The 18,013-nt window shown below is 38.0% G+C and overlaps 1 protein-coding gene and 1 long non-coding RNA gene across 3 annotated transcripts in view; one reads left to right on the top strand and one right to left on the bottom strand.

Moving 5' to 3' along the window:
• Window positions 1–16,568, top strand: part of LOC125161008 (uncharacterized) — a 102,142-nt gene extending 85,574 nt beyond the window's left edge. The window contains exon 3 of the long non-coding RNA XR_007150439.1: window positions 16,420–16,568. This is a non-coding gene — a long non-coding RNA (uncharacterized LOC125161008). The remainder of the gene's footprint in view (window positions 1–16,419) is intronic.
• Window positions 1–18,013, bottom strand: part of NPSR1 (neuropeptide S receptor 1) — a 153,378-nt gene that overhangs the window by 44,540 nt on the left and 90,825 nt on the right. The window contains exons 3-4 of one of the 2 annotated variants that reach the window (XM_047850572.1): window positions 11,904–12,007; window positions 1,905–1,998 (exon numbers count right to left, since the gene is read on the bottom strand). The exons of the other annotated variant lie outside the window; for it this stretch is intronic. Coding sequence (XP_047706528.1) covers window positions 1,905–1,998; window positions 11,904–12,007 — 198 coding nt within the window. The remainder of the gene's footprint in view (window positions 1–1,904; window positions 1,999–11,903; window positions 12,008–18,013) is intronic. 2 annotated transcript variants of the gene reach the window in all.

The raw sequence follows: 18,013 nt of genomic DNA, 5'->3' as shown, positions 1-18,013 counted from the left end.
TCATGTACCTTCACACATACACACACACACACACACACACACACACACACACACACACAAACAACCCTAGAAAAAGCCTAAAACAGGTGTAAATTATATTTTTAAATTGGTTTTAACTGCACACAACACATCAATATACCTTCTTGTATGTAAGTCCCTGTGGTCACTATGACTAGTCCAAATCCCATCCCCAGAAGTGAGAACTATTTGGTGTGTGTCCTTGGAAGCAATTGCTTATTACTTTTCTTTTCTTTTCTTTTCTTTTCTTTTCTTTTCTTTTCTTTTCTTTTCTTTTCTTTCTTTCTTTTTTTTTTTTTCTATCCATTGCTATCCCAATGCCTCACTGAGAGGCAGGATATATGGTAGTCAAAGACACCCATGCTGTCTTGGGTTCAAACCTTGCCCCTACACCTACCAGCTCTGTGATCTTAGGCAAGTTACTTTAACTATCTGAATTGCAATTGTCCAGACTATAAGATTCAGATAATAATTGCATCTATCTCCCAGAGATGTTGTAAGAATTAAAGTACCTAACATTCATAAAGAGCTTAGAATCGTGAATGGAATATAGTATGCAATCAATAAATCTAAGCTACTGAAACTTCTACATAGGCTAGCCAGGCATTCCTCCAACGAGGGAATCCCTGCTATTCTAAGCAACATTACCATAAACGACATGTGTACATACTTGCATGCATGTGGGTGTTTGTCAAGAGAAGATACCAAAAAGTAGAATTTTTATGTCAAAGGGCACATGTGCCAATATTATCTGATATGTTCAATAGATTCTGATGACACTAATTCTACTTATTCTAACGTTCTGCTTGTTCTGTTCATTTTGCTTTCTTAGTTGTAAACTACACAGAATGGTATTTTAAAGTATTATCTATTGGCCACGTTTTGACTTTTGTCCCATTTTCTATATTTGATTGCACCTCATCTTTGTAGTCAAGATTTCACATTAGGTTCTTCATCTCATAAGTTTTCATGGGCTGCTTGGGAAAGCGTGGTATGGGTCACTGAACATTGGGTTATTACTTGCTTTCAGGGGTCATGGAGGAAAGTAAGCTCTGCCCATGGGCAGAGTAATGGATAATTAGTCTCATGACTAGGTACCCATCACCCCTCCAAGGACTCATTGATTCCTAAGACCCCCAACTCTGTCTCTCCAAATCCAACACCCCCACGATTAGGAGGAAGAGACCTCCATCCCTGTTGCCTCTCTAGGGCAGGGGAGGCCAAAGGGAAAGGAAACATGCAGTGATCAACCCTCCTTGTTGTGCTCCAGAAATCACCCGTTAGTTTCCTTGAGTCCTTCCTGCCCTGGGCCTTTACACAATCTTAACACTTCACCCACATTACTGTAGCCTGTGGGTACTGGCAACCGTGTGGCTTCAGTCTTCCCTCTGACCCATCTGCATCCTCCTAAGGATTCCTTACTATCACTGGATCAAGGAGAATGTTCTTTGTTTCCAGTATTGTTATGAATTAAAAAAATCTTTCCAATTATTTCTATGGTTTGGGAGTACAGAGGGCAAGGTGCTTGTTTCTGGAAAATGAGCAAGTTGAAGTGGGAATATTCATTTCTTGGGAGAGGTGTATGTGTCAACACGGCTCTAAAGGAAGAGGCCAGAGGCATTAGGGTCAAGGGAAATGGTCACAAAGTGGGCCCAGCAAACTACCCTCCTTAGTAGCTCTTGACCATCCGTGGGAACCATCGGCATTTCCCCAGGCATCCTGCCTCTCTTTCTACATCTTTATGGACAATCAGACCCATTAAATAGAAAGAAAGCAGAGAAGGAGAAAGTGGGAGGAAAAGAACCGTAGAAGATATTAGTGAGAACAATCCCACGCTCACCCAAGGATGATTTCTTACAGAATAGTGCTTGGTTGAGCCAGCTCACCTCCTTGCAGGAACTTCATGGGGTAGACGATGGCATGGTATCTGTCTATGCTGAGGGACACCAGGACATAGGTAGAGGCATAGAGCAGCACAACCTGAAGACAGAAACGAGAGGGGGTGCATGACTTCATAGAAGTGAGGGAATCCACACAATGGGAAGAAGAATGTTCTGTGCTATTGAGAAACCTGCGCACCAAACCTAGGGAGGGATGAAGTTTGGGTGAGGGAGAGGAATGATTCACTCCCTGTGTCTACAAGCAGATTGCTGTTCTTGGTGCTGCACTTGTCATTGTTAGTCGTAGCTGGGGAGAATGCTTCCAGATCACCCTTCCTCACTCATTCATTTGACTTCTTGGAGACTCCACATCTCAGGATCAGTCTCTCTTGACATTTGCATGGTACATTTGTTTGTAATTGACTTTTAAAGCTAACCTAATTTTCCCTGCCACAATTGACATTCCAGAATAATTAGAAACAAACGTTCATTTGCCTTTTATCAGTGTGAGTTGTTGAGAGACAATGGAAGGGATCTGGTTTCTGGGAGCTCATGTGCTGTTTAGAATCATTTATCATCATCTGCATTGACAGTCTCAGAGCTCACTTCCTCCTCCACTTCTCTGGTATAACTGTTCATTAAGGCCAGTCCTTGGGTCCCCCCCTTCCTCCTTCCCACCCTCTCTTTTATTAACCTTACTCATGCCCTTTAATTATCCTGAGTACAGTGTTGTTTGCATAGTTTGCAGAGAAGGAAATTGGGATAGAAGAGGTTAACATCTCTCATGTTAAAAGCATAATCAAAATGTAATTAAATGAAATATTTCTGAAAGAATGATCAAGGTGGAAAGTTTTCAGGTAACTTTGAGCCTTATTTATACCAAGAGTCTAGTCATATCTCTGCTTTGTAACCTTTGGATCAATTCCAGAGCAGGGAAGAATAACTCAAAGACCAGAGTCTAAGGGTGAGTGTCTGAATCTCTCCTAAAAACAAAATAGAACTACCGTGACTTTGGCAATAACTTTTGTTTGAATTTATACCTTATTGTTCTTTCTCTCATTCAGAAAAATAACAATCAACTATGTTATTGTTCTCTATTATTTTTATTCGTACCACCACCGCAAATTCGTAACACCACCGCAAATGCGTCCTGGCACTAATGTTGTGGAAGGTGCCACAGGGTGGGAGTTCTGATTAAAGATTGAAGGCTTTCCTGAGGGATATAAGAAGAAATTCTCCTCTTGCTAAAAAGATGCAATATGGACAGGGAGAAGAATTTTGGCCAAATTTAACCAAAAAATTTAGACAACAGTCTTCTTAGAGAAAAGTGGGATTTGTACGTGTGACCTATGAATTTAGAACTATTAAGGATGGCCACACACAGCATAGGAGGTGGCATTCGAGGAATATGAGAAAGAAAGCTCCCAAGGGCAGAACTCTAGGGGATGGAACGTCTTGGTGAGAAGGTCGTAAGAATCTCAGCCATCTTTGACTGTGTTGAGTGACTGTGACCTTGAGGAACTTGCCAACACAAGTTCAGAATTTGAAGCAAGACGAAAAAGGTCACAATAAGGAGTGGCTGGAGGAGTAGGCGATGTTAACACAAAGAGATGTACTTTCAGACAGTCAAAAAGAGTAGTTAATTTCAAGGGTCTTCAAACATGTAGGCAGGGTAAAAAAAAAATTAAAGGTTACATAAAAGAAATGCATCTCAAATTGTCATGCCTCTTTTTTACAAAAATAAATGCCAGAAAACAGCATAAAAACATGTTCAGAGTTTTGAAAAAAAAATTATGATCCAAGAATTTTGTAAATATCATTTCTGTGCCAAGGCACAGAATAGTTTTCTTAAACGTATAAAAAAAGAAAGTATAACATCACATAATCTCCTGAAAAATCTTCCTTGAGGAAATATTTCTGCTGACTGAGCATTGTTTAAAAATTAACAACTCTAGAAGAGGGACGGGATTGAATAATAATAGCTATGGTAAGCAATGAGTCCCCCCAAATCCCACAAAATGTTTACAACATCATTATGAATATAGTTAGGAAACATTCCAGGGAAAAATCTGGGGAATTGAGTGAGAAGAGAGAGTAGAAGGAAAGAAATCATATTATATATTTCCATTTGGTCATTTTAGACATCTCTGTTGTTTTTTACTTTGATAGAGACATATTACATTTAAAAATTAAAGATAAGCTATGACACAAAATAAAAGGGGGGATAATAATTTATTAGCTTCTTATGGCTATTGTAACAAATCACCACAAGCTTCATGGTTTAAAGCAGCATAAATGCACTTTCTTACACTTCTAGAGACTAGAAGTCCATAATCAGTTACACTGGGTCAAAAATTAAGGTCTTGGCAGGGCCACCCTCCCTCCACAAGCCCCAGAGGAGAATCCATTCCTTGCCTCTTTCAGCTGAAGGTGGCTGCCAGTATTCTTTGACTCGTGGCCACACCAATCTCATCTCTGAGTCTATGGTTACAATGGCTCTTCTGTCTGTTTGTCAAATCTCCCCCCTTCCCTTTAATAAAGGATATATGTAATTACACTTGAACTCATCAAGATAATCCAGAATAATCTCCTCATTTCAAATTCTTGGACTTAATTACATCTACAGAGTCCTTTTTTGCCATATAAGGTAATATATATAGGTTTCAGGGATTAGAATTTGGATTTGGGGGTGCCATTTTTCAGCCTACCACAATTAACAACCAAGCAGGAAGGAAAAAAAACATATAAATAAAAAAATTAACACAGAAAGATTAAAATGAGGTGACTTAAATAACACCAAACACTATTTGTCTCAATAAATATAAATGACTTAACCTCCTTGACTAAAACAAAGACTATGTACAAGACCCTTCCACAAATCTAACTGTATACTGTGTTGAAAATAAGCCTCTCAGTCCAAATTATTATCAAAGTTTAAAAATAGAGTGATGCCAAAGGCATAGGAAAAACTAAAATCAAAAGAAGGCATTTACTACAATACTACTATTTGACAAATTAAATTCAAAGCAAACTGTACTACATGGGACAAAGGGATTATTTTTATTGATACAATACATAATGATGACAGAATAATAATAAACTTATATGTAACAAGTAACATAATACTAAATATGCATAACTAAAATGTTCAAAGACTTACCAAGTATAAAACACAATAATACATAGAAATAATTAAACACATTTAAAAAATAATACACATTATTGTAAAATATCTAGGCAACATTTCAAAAATTGATCATAAAATAAACTACCAAGAAAAAAATCCCTCAATAGATTTCAAAATTATACAATTTATATAATTTGCATATTTAAAACAACAAGCAATAAAAACTGAAATCAGTATCATGTTATTTTTTTTTAAATACCACTTGGAAATTTAAACACCCTTGTAATTAACTTGAGTCAAGAAGGAAATCAAAGTACAATTATAGTCAATTCATAAATGTCAACAATGAAAATTCTACACATCAACAACATATGGGATACCATTTGGATAACAGATGGCAGATTGAGGACATATGTCTGAATTCTCACTACCCCACCCCTCTATTCTGACAAAAATGACCTAGGAAATATAAAACCAAAGAAAATCTTGCACAGAAGTTGAGACTTAAATGCAGCAAACTTAGAAAAATTTTATTTAGAAAAATACCAGATTGGATTCATGTAAAGGAGGATCTCTGGATTGACTTAAAAAAATTAATATACTTTATTTTTTAGAGCAATTTTAGATTCATAGAAAAAAGGATAGTTTACACCTCCATCCCCAACTTTTCCCCATTATTAACATCTTAAGTGTGGTCCATTTGTTAAATTTGATGATCCAATATCAATACATTACCATTAAAGTCCATACTTGTGTTGTATAGTTCTATGGGTTTTGACAAATGAATAATGTCCCCTATCAATGATTCATACAGAAAAGCTTCACTGTCCTAAAAATGCCTTGTACTTTACCTAGTCTATCTTGCCAAATCCCTAGCAACCACTGATATTTTTACTGTCTCCATAGTTTCCCTTTTCCAGAACATCATATAGTTATCATACTTCTGTAGCCTTTTCAGACTGACTTCTTTTACTTAGCAAAGTTCATGTAAGATTCCCCCATGACTTTTCATGGCTTGATAGCCCATTATGTTTTATTGTTAAATAGTATTCCATGATATGGAAGTACCAAAGTTTTTTTTTTTATCCTTTCAGCATTTGAGGAACATCTTACTACCAATTTTTGACAATTATGAATAAAGTTGCTATAACATTCTTCTGCAAGTTTGTGTGAACATAAGCCATCAACTCAATTGGATATATATCTAGGAGCACAATTGCTATCTTGCACTATAAGAGTATTTTCTCTTTGTTTTTAATCTTTATGTCCTTATTTTGAGAGAGTGTGTGTGTGCAAGAAGGGGACGGGGAAACAGAGAGAGAAAGAGAGAGAAAGGAAGAATCCCAAGCAGGCTCCACACTGTCAGCACAGAGCCTGACACGGGATTTGATCCCATGATGCTGGGATCATGATCTGAGTCGAAATAAAGAGTTGGACATTTAAGCAACTGAGGCACCTATGTGTCCCAAGAGTATTTTCAATTTTTTAAGAAACTGCCAAAATATCTTCCAAAATGGGTGTACCATTTTGCACTCCTACAAACAGCACTAGCATTTTGTATCATCAGTTGTTTGGATTTTAGTCATTCTAATAAGTATGTAGTGCTTTCTCATTTTAATTTGCAATTCCCTAATGCCATATAATGTTTATTTTGATATGCTTGTTCATTATCTATATATCTTCTCTGGTTAGCTGTCTGTTCAGATAGTTTGCCTATTTTTAAGTGGGCTGTTTCCTTACTGTTGAGTTTTAAGAGGTGTGTGTGTGTGTGTGTGTGTGTGTGTGTGTGTGTATACATTTTTTTAGAGAGAGAGTGAAGGGAGGAAGGGGCAGAGGGGGCAGAGAGAGAGAGAGAGAGAGAGAGAGAATCTTAAGCAGGCTCCACGCTCAGCACAGAGCTTAACACAGGGCTCGATCCCATGACCTTGGGATCCTGACCTGAACCAAAATCAAGAGTCCCATGCTCAACCAACTGAGCCCCACCTAGGCATCCAGGTCTGGTATATTTTGGATACAAATTCTTTATCAAGTATGTGTTTTGCAAACATTTTTTTCTCATTCTGTGCCTTGTCTTTTCTGTCTCTTAACAGTGTCTTTTGCAGAGAAATTTGAAATTTTCATAAAATCAAACTTTTCATTTTTTTTCTTTCTTGGGTTGCGCTTTTGGTGTTATACCTAAAAAGTCACGGAGAAATCCTAAGTACCCTAGCTTCTCTCCTATGTTTTCTTCTAGTAGTTTTATAGCATGCATATTTCATTCAAGTCTATGATCCATATTGAGTTAGTTTTTGTGAAAGGTATAAGGTTTGTAGTTAGATGATTTTTATTTTTTTAATGTGGATATCCCATGATTCTAGCAGTATTTCTTGAAGAGGCTGTTGAACTGTCTTTGCTCCTTTGTCAAAGATCAGTTGACTTTTTGTGTGCATTTGTTTCTGGGCCTCTATTCTGTTCCACTGATCTATTTGTTGATTCTTTTGTGAATATCATGCTGTCTTGATTTAGCTGTAGCTTTATAGTAAGTCTTGAAATCAGATAGTATCAGTCTTTCATTTGTGTTCTTCAGTATTGTGTTGGCTATTCTGTGTCTTTCACCTTTCCACATAAATTTTAGAGTTTGTCTATATCTATAAAATAACTTGGTGAGCTTTTTATTGGGATTGCATTGAATTTATAAATTGGAGTAGAATTGACATCTTAATAATAGTGAGACTTCCTTTCTATGAACATAGAATAGCTATCCATTTATTTGGATATTCTTTGATTTCTTTGATCAAGTATTGTAGTTTTCTTCATACTGATCTTGCACGTATTTTATTAGATTTATACGTAAGCTTTCATATTTTTGGTGCTAACATAAATGGTATTGTGTTTTTAATTTTAAATTCAAATTGCTTATTGCTGGCATATAAAAGCACAATTGACTTTTGTTTACTAATCTTATATTCTGTAATCTTGTTATTTTCACTTAATAAGCCCATAGGTTCTCTGTGGTTTTGTTTGGTTTTGGTTTTTGTCAATTCTTTCAGATTGTCTGCATAGACAATCTTGTCATATGTGAACAAAGATATTATTTCACCTTTCCTGATCTGTATACCTTTTATTTATTTTTCTTGTCCTGTTGAGTTAGTGGGACTTCAGTATGATGCTGAATACTGTAGTGAGTAGTGAGAGTGAACATCCCTGCTTTGCTCTCAATCTTATGAAAGAAGCATCCAGTTTCTCACCATTAAGTATGAGGTTAGCTGTAGCTTTTTGTAGATGTTCTTGTATCAAGTTCAGGAAATTTTCCTCCATGAAGAGTTTACTGAGAGTTTTTATCATGAATCGATATTGGATTTTATCAAATGATTTTTTGGTATTTATTGAAATAATCATATACATTTTCTTCTTTGTCTTTTGAGATAATGGATTACATCAATTGATTTTCAAATGTCAAGCCAGCTTTTTATACATGGAATAAATTCCACTTGACCGTGGTATGTAGTCCTTTTTATAAATACTTTGATTCAATTGCTAGTATTTGTTGATAATTTTTACATCTATTTTCACAAGAAATATAGGTCTATAGTTTTCCTTTCCAGTAATTCTTTTGTCTGTTTTTGATGTTAGGATAATGCTGGACTCACAGAATGAGTTAGGAAACATTCCCTTTGCTTCTGTGTTCTAGAAAAATTAGCAACTTATTGGTATAATTTCTTCCTTAAATATTTGGTAGAATTCACCAGTAAACCCATCTAGGCCTGGTGCTTTATTTCTCGGAAGATTATTAATTATTAATTAAATTTGTTTCACAGATATAGGCCTACTCATCTTGTCTATTTTTCCTTATATGAGTTTTGGTAGATTGTGTCTTTCAAGGATTTGGTCCATTTCAAGTAAATTATCAAAGTTTCAGGCATATAGTTCATAACATTCCTTTATTATCCTTTTAAAATCTATAGGATCAGTAGTAATTAACCCTCTTTCATTTTTAATATTAACAATTTGTGCCAACCCTCTTCTTTTGTTTACTGTCACTAGAAGTTTATCAATTTTATTATCTCTCCAAAGAATCAGCTTATGGATTCATTGATTTTCACTGTTGATTTACTGTTTTCAATTTTAGTAATTTCTGCTCTAGTTTTTATCATTTAAAAAATTCTACTTGCGGGGCGCCTGGGTGGTGCAGTCAGTTAAGCGTCTGACTTCGGCCAGGTCATGATCTCGCGGTCTGTGCGTTCGAGCCCTGCGTCAGGCTCTGGGCTGATGGCTCGGAGCCTGGAGCCTGCTTCCGATTCTGTGTCTCCCTCTCTCTCTGCCCCTCCCCCGTTCATGTTCTCTCTCTCTCTGTCCCAAAAATAAATAAAAGTTGAAAAAAAAATTCTTCTTGCTTTAGGTATACATTGTCTGTTTTCTCTAGCTTCCTAAGGTAGAAGATTAGATTATTAATTTTAGGTCTTTTTTCTTGACTAATACAAGAATTTAATGCTATAAATTTCTCCAAAAGCACTGTTTTTATTGTCCTACAAATTATGATAAGTTTTATTTTCATGTTTAATTTGACCCACATGTTACCTAGAGTGGGTCTAATCCCCCAGAACATTGAGATTGGCCAGCTATCCTTCTGTTATTCATTTCTGGTTTAATTGTAATTTGGTCTGAGAGCATACTTTGTGCTATTTCCACTCTTTTACATTGTTAAGGTGTATTTTATGGTCCAGGATATAATTTCCCTTGGTGAATGTTCCATGTGAGTTTGATAAGAATAAGTATTATGCTTTGTTGGATGAAGTGTTGTGTAAATGCCAATTAGGTCAATTTGATAGATAGTTTAGTTTACTTCAACTGAGAGCTATTTAGTTCAACTATATCCCTGCTTCTAACACAAAGTATTGGCATAATTTATTTCTCAGCAATTGCCACAGTAAGCAATTGATAACATTTATCTACAAGGAAGCAAAATTTTTTCAATAAGGAATTAAAATATGTTTTAAAAAATAACCCCTGAGAAAATACCAGTTCCAGATGGTAATCAGGGGTCTTTCACATCTACTGAACTTTCAAGATTATATTCAGAACACAAAAGATTTTTATTTTATTTAGTCTTTTAAAATTTATTGATTTATTTTGAGAGTGTGAGGGAGGGGCAGAGAGAGACAGAGAAAGAGAGAGAGAGAGAATCACAGGCACGCTCTGCACCATCAACATGGAGGCTGAGGCAGGGCCAAACTCACGAACTATGAGATCATGACCTGAGCAGAAATCAAAAGTTGGACTCTTAACTGACTGAGCCACCCAGGCACCCCAAAGGTTTTTAATTGTAACTATTCTCTATTAATTTTCTGAAAATGGAGTAACTCCATTTCCAAGGTCTGAAAATGATAGAATAAATGAAAATCATAGATGAATATAGATATGAAGATTCTTAAAAACCCTACTAACAAGTGGAATACTGTGGGATAAGGTTTTCCAGAAATGTACTCTATATCTCTAGAGCTACAATAATTTAGATCTGGAATATGGGCATCAAAATAAAAATTATTAATGGAAAATAATTTTAAGAGCTCAGAAACAGAACACATCAGTTCTGCCAGTTATGAAACAGTTCATTCTTTCTGTATTAGTTGAAGTGCCTAAATCCATAGTATGTACATATATGGTGTATTAATAATATAATATATGTATATGGTAAATAATATTTTGTATCATCTATTTTATGCATATATATTTGCATTAGTAATTTTTACATTAAAGTATATTCAACAGGCAAAGTATAAATGTCTTTAATCTAAAAATAGATATTAGCAATAATTAAGGAAAAGCACGTATCCCAGGGATGCCTGGGTGGCTCAGTCAGTTAAGTATCCAACTCTTGATTTTCAGCTCATGTCAAGATCTTACAGTTCATGAGATTGAGCCCCAAGTCTGGCTCTGTGCTGATAGCATGGAGCCTGCTTGGGATTCTCTCTCTCTCTCTCTCTCTCTCTCTCTCTTTCTCTCTCTCTCTCTCAAAATAAATAAATATTAAAAAAAACCCAAGTATCCCAGTTATAAAAAAATTGAAAAGGATAGTAGGCAATTTAAATAAGAAGAAATTCAAACGCCAATAGATATTTTTAAAAGTCCAATTTAGGTGGTAATACAGGCACCACAAGTTAAAACAACTAGAGATAATACCTATTTTCTGACAATCTGTCACAGTTTTTCAAAAAAAACAGTAGCCAGTGTTGTGTTAGTTTCAGGAGGAAAAAATTAAAGGAATAAAAACCAAAAAACAAACAAAAAAAGAACTTTGAATGTTTGTATCCCACCAAAATTCATATGAATCCTAATGCCCAGTGTGATGATAGTAGGAGGTGAGGCCTTTGGGAGGTGGTTAGGTTATGAGGGTGGAGCCCTCATGAATGAGTGGGATTAGTGCCCTTATAAACAAGGCCTGGCAGAGCTCCCTTATTCCGTCTGCCATGAGAAGTCTGTAACCTGGAAGAGGGCCCTCACCTGACAATTGCTGGCACACTGATCTTGAACTTCCAGCCTCCAGAACTGTGAGAAATGAATGTTTGTTGTTTTTATAAGACCCTTACTCTGTGGTATTTTTACAGTAGCCTGAATGGACCAAGAAAGCCAGAATATGTCAAAGTCCTTCATATTTACCGTCCCCCCCAATTTAAAATGTGAATATTTATGTTCTTATTAATGCTTATTTATGTTTGCTTTATATATTAATTATTTTTAGCAAAAAAAAATTAAAAAATCTTACCAATTTGTCTTATCCTTCCAACTAGGAGGAAGTGAGCAGTTCGTTGTGTGGAAGTGTTGAGTTCTATATTATTTTCCTTGTGAAGACTCCAAAAACTACTTGTCACTTTGCCTCATATTTTTAAAGGGCTACATACCTGCAGATAGCGGACCACTCGGCAAACGAGATCAGGTGCCATAAAATCTCCAGTGAATCGCCAAATGATATCTGTCAAGATGTTAACCAGTCCTGTGAAAGAGTCTAACAAAAACATGCAAGTGGTTAACTTTAGTCTCTTTCAAATTTCCAGCCTTGCCACAATAGAAATCAATTCCTAGGGAGATTTTTTTTTTCCTTCTGATTTATCAGGTGGTCATTAAGGAAAAGTAAGGCAAGGCAGGAGTTCATTGACTTTTATTATTAAGTCTTGTTACCACTCAGATGTAACCACCTTGGAAGGATTTTGGTAATGACTAAAATGATTTTGGTAACCATACAGTTGACCTTTTAAGTCACAGAAGAGGAGTTTTAAGGGGGTTTAGATCTGTACCAAAATAAGGACTGTGTGAGGATCGATAAGGGAAAAATTGAGAAAAGGAAAATATTTATCTTTAAGAAGCCCCTCAAAATCCCTCTTCTTGTACCCACTGTTTTATAATGTCGACCTCTTGTTACCTCCCTACCAGCAATGACAGCACTCCACTTTCACTCCAGGTTTCTTTTCTTTCTTCTCCTTTCCCCTTTCAACATCTATGCCTGGAAAAAATCAAGTGCATGATCTATCAATTTCATTAACTTAATTGGCTAAACAACAGAGGAACTGAGGCCAAGATTTGAGACCAAAGTCAGAGACTTTAGGCTCCTGTGGTTATCTCTACTCATTTCTGTACTTAGATTGAAAGTTGTGTAGATATCTATATCAGAAATGGTAAAATATATGTCTAGAAGCTCCCTCTCACCCTTTCATGACATATCACTAATTGATCATGTGATCCAGAATCATTCTCAAAACAGTGCTATAGGGATTCTCTGCTAATTGATGGATAGGGCTGGTACTTAAAACAGGATAAGTAAGAATTCATTGACTTAGAGTCACTTCCTTGGAACATGGGATATAACACTCTGTCAAAGACCCAAGAGGCAAGGCAAATTCATTGCCAGGGTAGCTCTTAGAAGTCTGGAGAAAGTGCTGGTCTTTCCTAGGCAAAAGAGAAATGCCTGAGTTGCCCCGGCAGACAGTAGAAAAAATAAAAATAAAAAGGCCAAGTAAAGTGTGCATGCTATAATGGATATATTGTGTAAAGCCAGAAGACCCACCAGAGAATTATATTCCATGGAAGGACTCAGAAGACACATCACTCATCAAGAATGTACTGGTGAGAGGAGCACCTGCATTACAAAGAAGCTTCCAACTATGCTAGAGTGGATGTAGGAAAGGTGGTCATAGAGCCTGGTCTTATTATACATGGTAAGGCTGCACTATAATAATTCTCCTAGTCCTTCCCCAAAGGGACCTATGGTCACTTATTTGTGTGACTGTACACTGGGGAAAGAAGAATATACAGACATTTTGAGTACTGAGGCACAGGCTCTATGTTGACATGATACCTAGAGACCCGAAGTGTCATTTTGGCCCGACTATAAGAGTGGAATCTTTGGGGCCAGGTAACAAATAGAGTCCTAGTTGAAATGGAATGGTTCACTAGATCTGCAGACCCTCCATTATTCATTTCCCCATTCCCTGAATGTTTAATTTATACTAATATACTTAGCATTTGGAATAACTCCATATCTGCTTCCTCATAATAGTGGCAGACAGCAAGACTACTCATTGGACAACATGATGAATTACCCCTTATCATGGCCAATCTAGCTATTGCTGTATTTGAATGTATTTGAATTACCAACAGTGGAGATCAACACTGAGCCCCAGTATGACACTATTTCTTAAGAAGACCAACCAGCTACGTTGTGACAAGCTGACTACATTGGACCCTTCAATATTGCAAGGGCCAGCTGTCCATCTTCCCAGCGTATACTTATTCTGGGTATGAACATGCTTTCCCTGACCTCTGAGTTGTAGTCAACACCATTCACCAATCTCTAGAGGATTTCTGATTGCCCAACTAGAATGGAATCCCGCATAACACAGTATCTGATCAGGAAACCCACTTCATTGTGAAGGGGATATAGGCTTGCACCATGGATCATAGAATCTATTTATGTCACACAGTGCACCACCCAGCACAGCTGTCTTCCTGGAGCACTGGGGTGCACTAGTAAAGGCACAAAGTGCCAGCTTAGTGGCAATACTCTGAAAGCATGGAATCCCATCCTCCAAAATGCTGCGTATGCATTAAATCAGAGCTCTCTTTATGGTGCTGTGTCACTAACAGGAGATATACATATGCCTGAGAACCAAGGGGTAGAGGTGGGAATGGTCACACTGCATATTACTCCCAGTGAACCCCTGGGGGGGCACTATGTAAACCTCTCTGCTCTGCAGGCTGGAGGTCCTAGTCCCAAAAGGAAGTTGCAAATCTGATGGGGGTCATAGCAAGGGTCCCCTCGAACTGAAAGTGATGGCTGACACGAAGACACTTTGGACTCATTGGTCCAGGGACTAGTAGTCAAGAAGAGAAGTCACAGCTGTGGTCAGAGTAATTGGCTGTGATCAGCTGATGGAGGCAGAGCTGGGTTTATACAGTGAAGGAAGAGAAGAGGATGGGTAGAACACAGGTAATTTACTCATTATTTTATGATTGACTGTAGATAATTAGTGAATGGGGCTAGATGTGCTAAACATACTGCAGCAGGCTCTCAGTGTAGGGTTGTGCCGATTTTTGAGGCTGTAGACTGCTCTGTCCTGCTGTGGTGGGAGGGTGCGTGGGGGCTGAAATCGAGGCGTTAGTATGGTCATGAAGACACACACCCTGGCTTCAGGCTGCACAAAGATAAAGCAAGTGTCAACTCTGTCCTGCATGACATACGAACTATACCCTCTACGAAACTGTTCAGATCAACATTCTAATCCTGCCTTTGTTGAGAAACACTGCCAGGTTTTATGGGAGAGAATCTGTGGTTTCTGTGCATTTCTGCTCAGACAGAAGAGTGGGCAGAACCTTACTTAGAAGTGAAGGGTATCCATTTGGTTGAGTTCAGGCTCTCGGAAAGCTGAACAGCTAAACCACAAAAGAAACTCCTATTTTGGAGTAGGCCGCTCATGATTTCATTTCCAATGGTTTATTTTTATTACTGTGTTTCTGTTAAAGAGGAGTAACAAAAACTGAAAATGGCACTGTCACTTGGTTAATTACTTCTGTGCATGCTGGAGAATGAGAACAGAAGGGAGGCTAGCATCCAGAGCAGGGGATGGCATGTAGTAGGTGCTCAGAACGTATTTGTCAAATAAATTGTCTCTATGGTTTGGAAAATGCATTTATGGCTTTTTAAAAATGAAACTTGGGTTCCTGGGTGGTTCAGTCAGGTAAGCATCTGACTCTTGATTTCAGCTCAGGTCATCATCTCACAGTGGGTGAGATCGAGCCCCACATGGGGCTCTGCACTGACAGCATGGAGCCTGCTAGGGATTCTCTCTCTCCAGCTCTCTCTACCCCTCCCCCACTCACACTCTTTCTCTCTCTCTCTCTCAAAATAAACATTTTTTAAAAATAAATAAAATCAATTTTTATTTTGAAATAATTAAAGACTCACAAGATGTTGCAAAAATAGCACAGAGAGTCGTCACGTACCCATCACCCAGCTTCCCCCCATGGTGACATCTCATGTAACTAGAGTCGGCTTCATTGTTCAAAGAATTATTACTCTCAATCCAGGTTTCTGTACAACATGGAGCGTGATCCTAAGGAATGTTACTAAGCAGTCATTATATCTTTGTTAATATTTTAAGTATTTAAAGTATCTCAAGATTTTTTAATCTAACAAAAAACTATAAATTCCTCATTTGAGAGATAGGCAAACTTCGTGTGATTAAAATGTTTTCTAAGATTGTGTAACAAGTTACAGCTAAAGTCAGACTTGTAACCCAGACTGGATGTTAGTGTCTAGTCTTCACCACACTGTTTTTTTTCCTCCCCTCCCCTCCCCTCCCCTCCCCTCCCCTCCCCTCCCCTCCCCTTCCCTTCCCAATTCTTGTTCTATCTGTTTTCCTTTAATCCCTAGACCAATATACAGGCACAATTCTTCCTCCCATGCCCTCATTCCCTGTCCTGGCTGCCCTGATTTTTCTCTCAGCCTCCTCTATTTGTAGGGTCACTCCACCCATTGGATTTGTTTTTATACCTTTAGAGAACTGTGATGGTAAATCTTCCTTTTCAGGATCTGTATTGTAAACAAGATAAAGGCTGAGCTCCCAACTGAGCATAAAGACTTGCTAAGACTTACGTCTTGCTAAGTAACCACCTGGCATTTTTATATTGAACACCATAGTGATCACACATTCATGTTTTCAGACATGCATTCCGTCTTCTTGAAATTGCCTTGTTCCATTTGTCAGTCTGTTGAATTATTATTTACCTTTCTATATCTAACTGACATGTCCTCTTTTTTCCAGGAGCTTCCTTTGACCATTCACAAGGTAGGGTCTGTCATGTAAGGTATTGGGCCCTCCCAGTCTTATGCCTGTCTGTCTTTTCCTTTTTGTTTCTCTGTAGGTGACAATTAGAGCATGGACAAGCACATGGGAACTACAACAAAAGTGTCAAAGATTAGAGAAATCAGAGAAGTTCTGAGAAGGTCAGATTTGAGCAGCATCTTGAGAGTCGTGGGTTATGACCTGATTAATAGAAATCTCATGAAGGGTTTCCTGGCAGGAATGGACTGGAGGTATGAGTGGATTGGGCCAATTGAAGTTCCTTGGGTATTCTCTTTTGTTTTACATATTCTTTTTTTTTTTTTTTTAGTTTATTTATTTATTTTTGAGAGAGAGAGAGAGAGAGAGAGCGTGGAAGGGGCAGACAAAGAGGGAGAGAGAGAGAATCCCAAGCAGGTTCTGCACCCTCAGTGCAGAGCCAGACGTGGGGCTGGAACTCACAAACCGTGATATTGTGACTTGAGCTGAAGTTGGACGCTCAACTGACTGAGCCACCCAGGCACCCCTATGTATTCTTTAAATAAAGAATAATGGGGAAAATCCCTAAACTTATGTTTTTCTGAACTGAAGTGATACATTAACAATTATATTGTACCCCCAGTAACATTTCTTTTTTCTCCTGGAGCTCAGTCTTTAATGAGCCCATATCTAGGAGTAGATTATCAGTGAAGCCTGGGCCACAGCACTTGTTGCTATTAAGCAAATGCTGCTGGATCTGATCGGTAAAAAGCTATTTAGTTACCTAAGTAATTGAATATATTGCAAATAAACCTTTCTTAAATGGTAATTAACAGGACCTTGCGAACAAAGGGTGCACTTTAAAAGTCTTAATCACTTCCCCACTATTACTCCCGTTTCTTGAAATTTCTTCGGTGAGAGATCCTAGGAAGCTGAAATACTCAGAAAAGCCAAAACAGGCTCCCTGCAGGCATTACTGCCCCTTTGATGGCTTCTTGCAAGTATGAGTGTGGGTTCCCAGTTGGAGCACAGATATGGGTGGAGTGGGGAGAAACCAAGAAAGAGGGAACACCTGAACTGAACCCTGAAGGGTCAATATGAAGGGGTCGCATGGAAAGGGGGTGAAGGACACTGATTCTAGACAGGGATGACACCATGAGCAAAGTTGTGGCGAGAAAAAGTGAGGTAAAAGATTCCGTGGCTTGTGTATATGAAACAACATCAGTTTGTAGTTGCTGAAGTCTGGAGTAGGAGCTTCCAAGCGGCACGAAATGGGGCTGCAGAGACAAGAGTTGGGCCATTTAGGGTCTCTGGTGCCAGTTAAAGGAACTCTTGTGCTTTTTCCCCTGCGTACTGTGGGAGCAATTGAATGTTGATGTGTTCAAACACCTGTTTCAAATAGATTTCTTTAGTTACTGTTGGGGGATCAATTTGGGAGGTCCAGTGCTAGATTTTACACTACACTTGTTAGGGAAATGTGCAAAAGTTCAAGAAAGAGATAAGTAGTACCTGGGGTATGTCAAATAGGAATTGAGATATAGAGAAGGATGCAGATTTGAGGTATACTTTGTAAGGTAAAATTAGGAGGACTTGGGAACTGAGTGATAGATGTTTTAAATGGGAGGCAGAGAGAGAAGTCTACACTGTATTATGGGTCCTGGCTTGGGTGTTCGTGGGAGATGGTGGTGCCTCTTGAG

The sequence above is a fragment of the Prionailurus viverrinus genome, chromosome A2 (genome assembly GCF_022837055.1).
Source record: "Prionailurus viverrinus isolate Anna chromosome A2, UM_Priviv_1.0, whole genome shotgun sequence".
NCBI classification, from domain to species: Eukaryota; Metazoa; Chordata; class Mammalia; order Carnivora; family Felidae; genus Prionailurus; species Prionailurus viverrinus.
The sequence above is the reverse complement of the archived record's forward strand: the minus strand, read 5'-3'. Positions and strand labels throughout refer to the sequence as shown.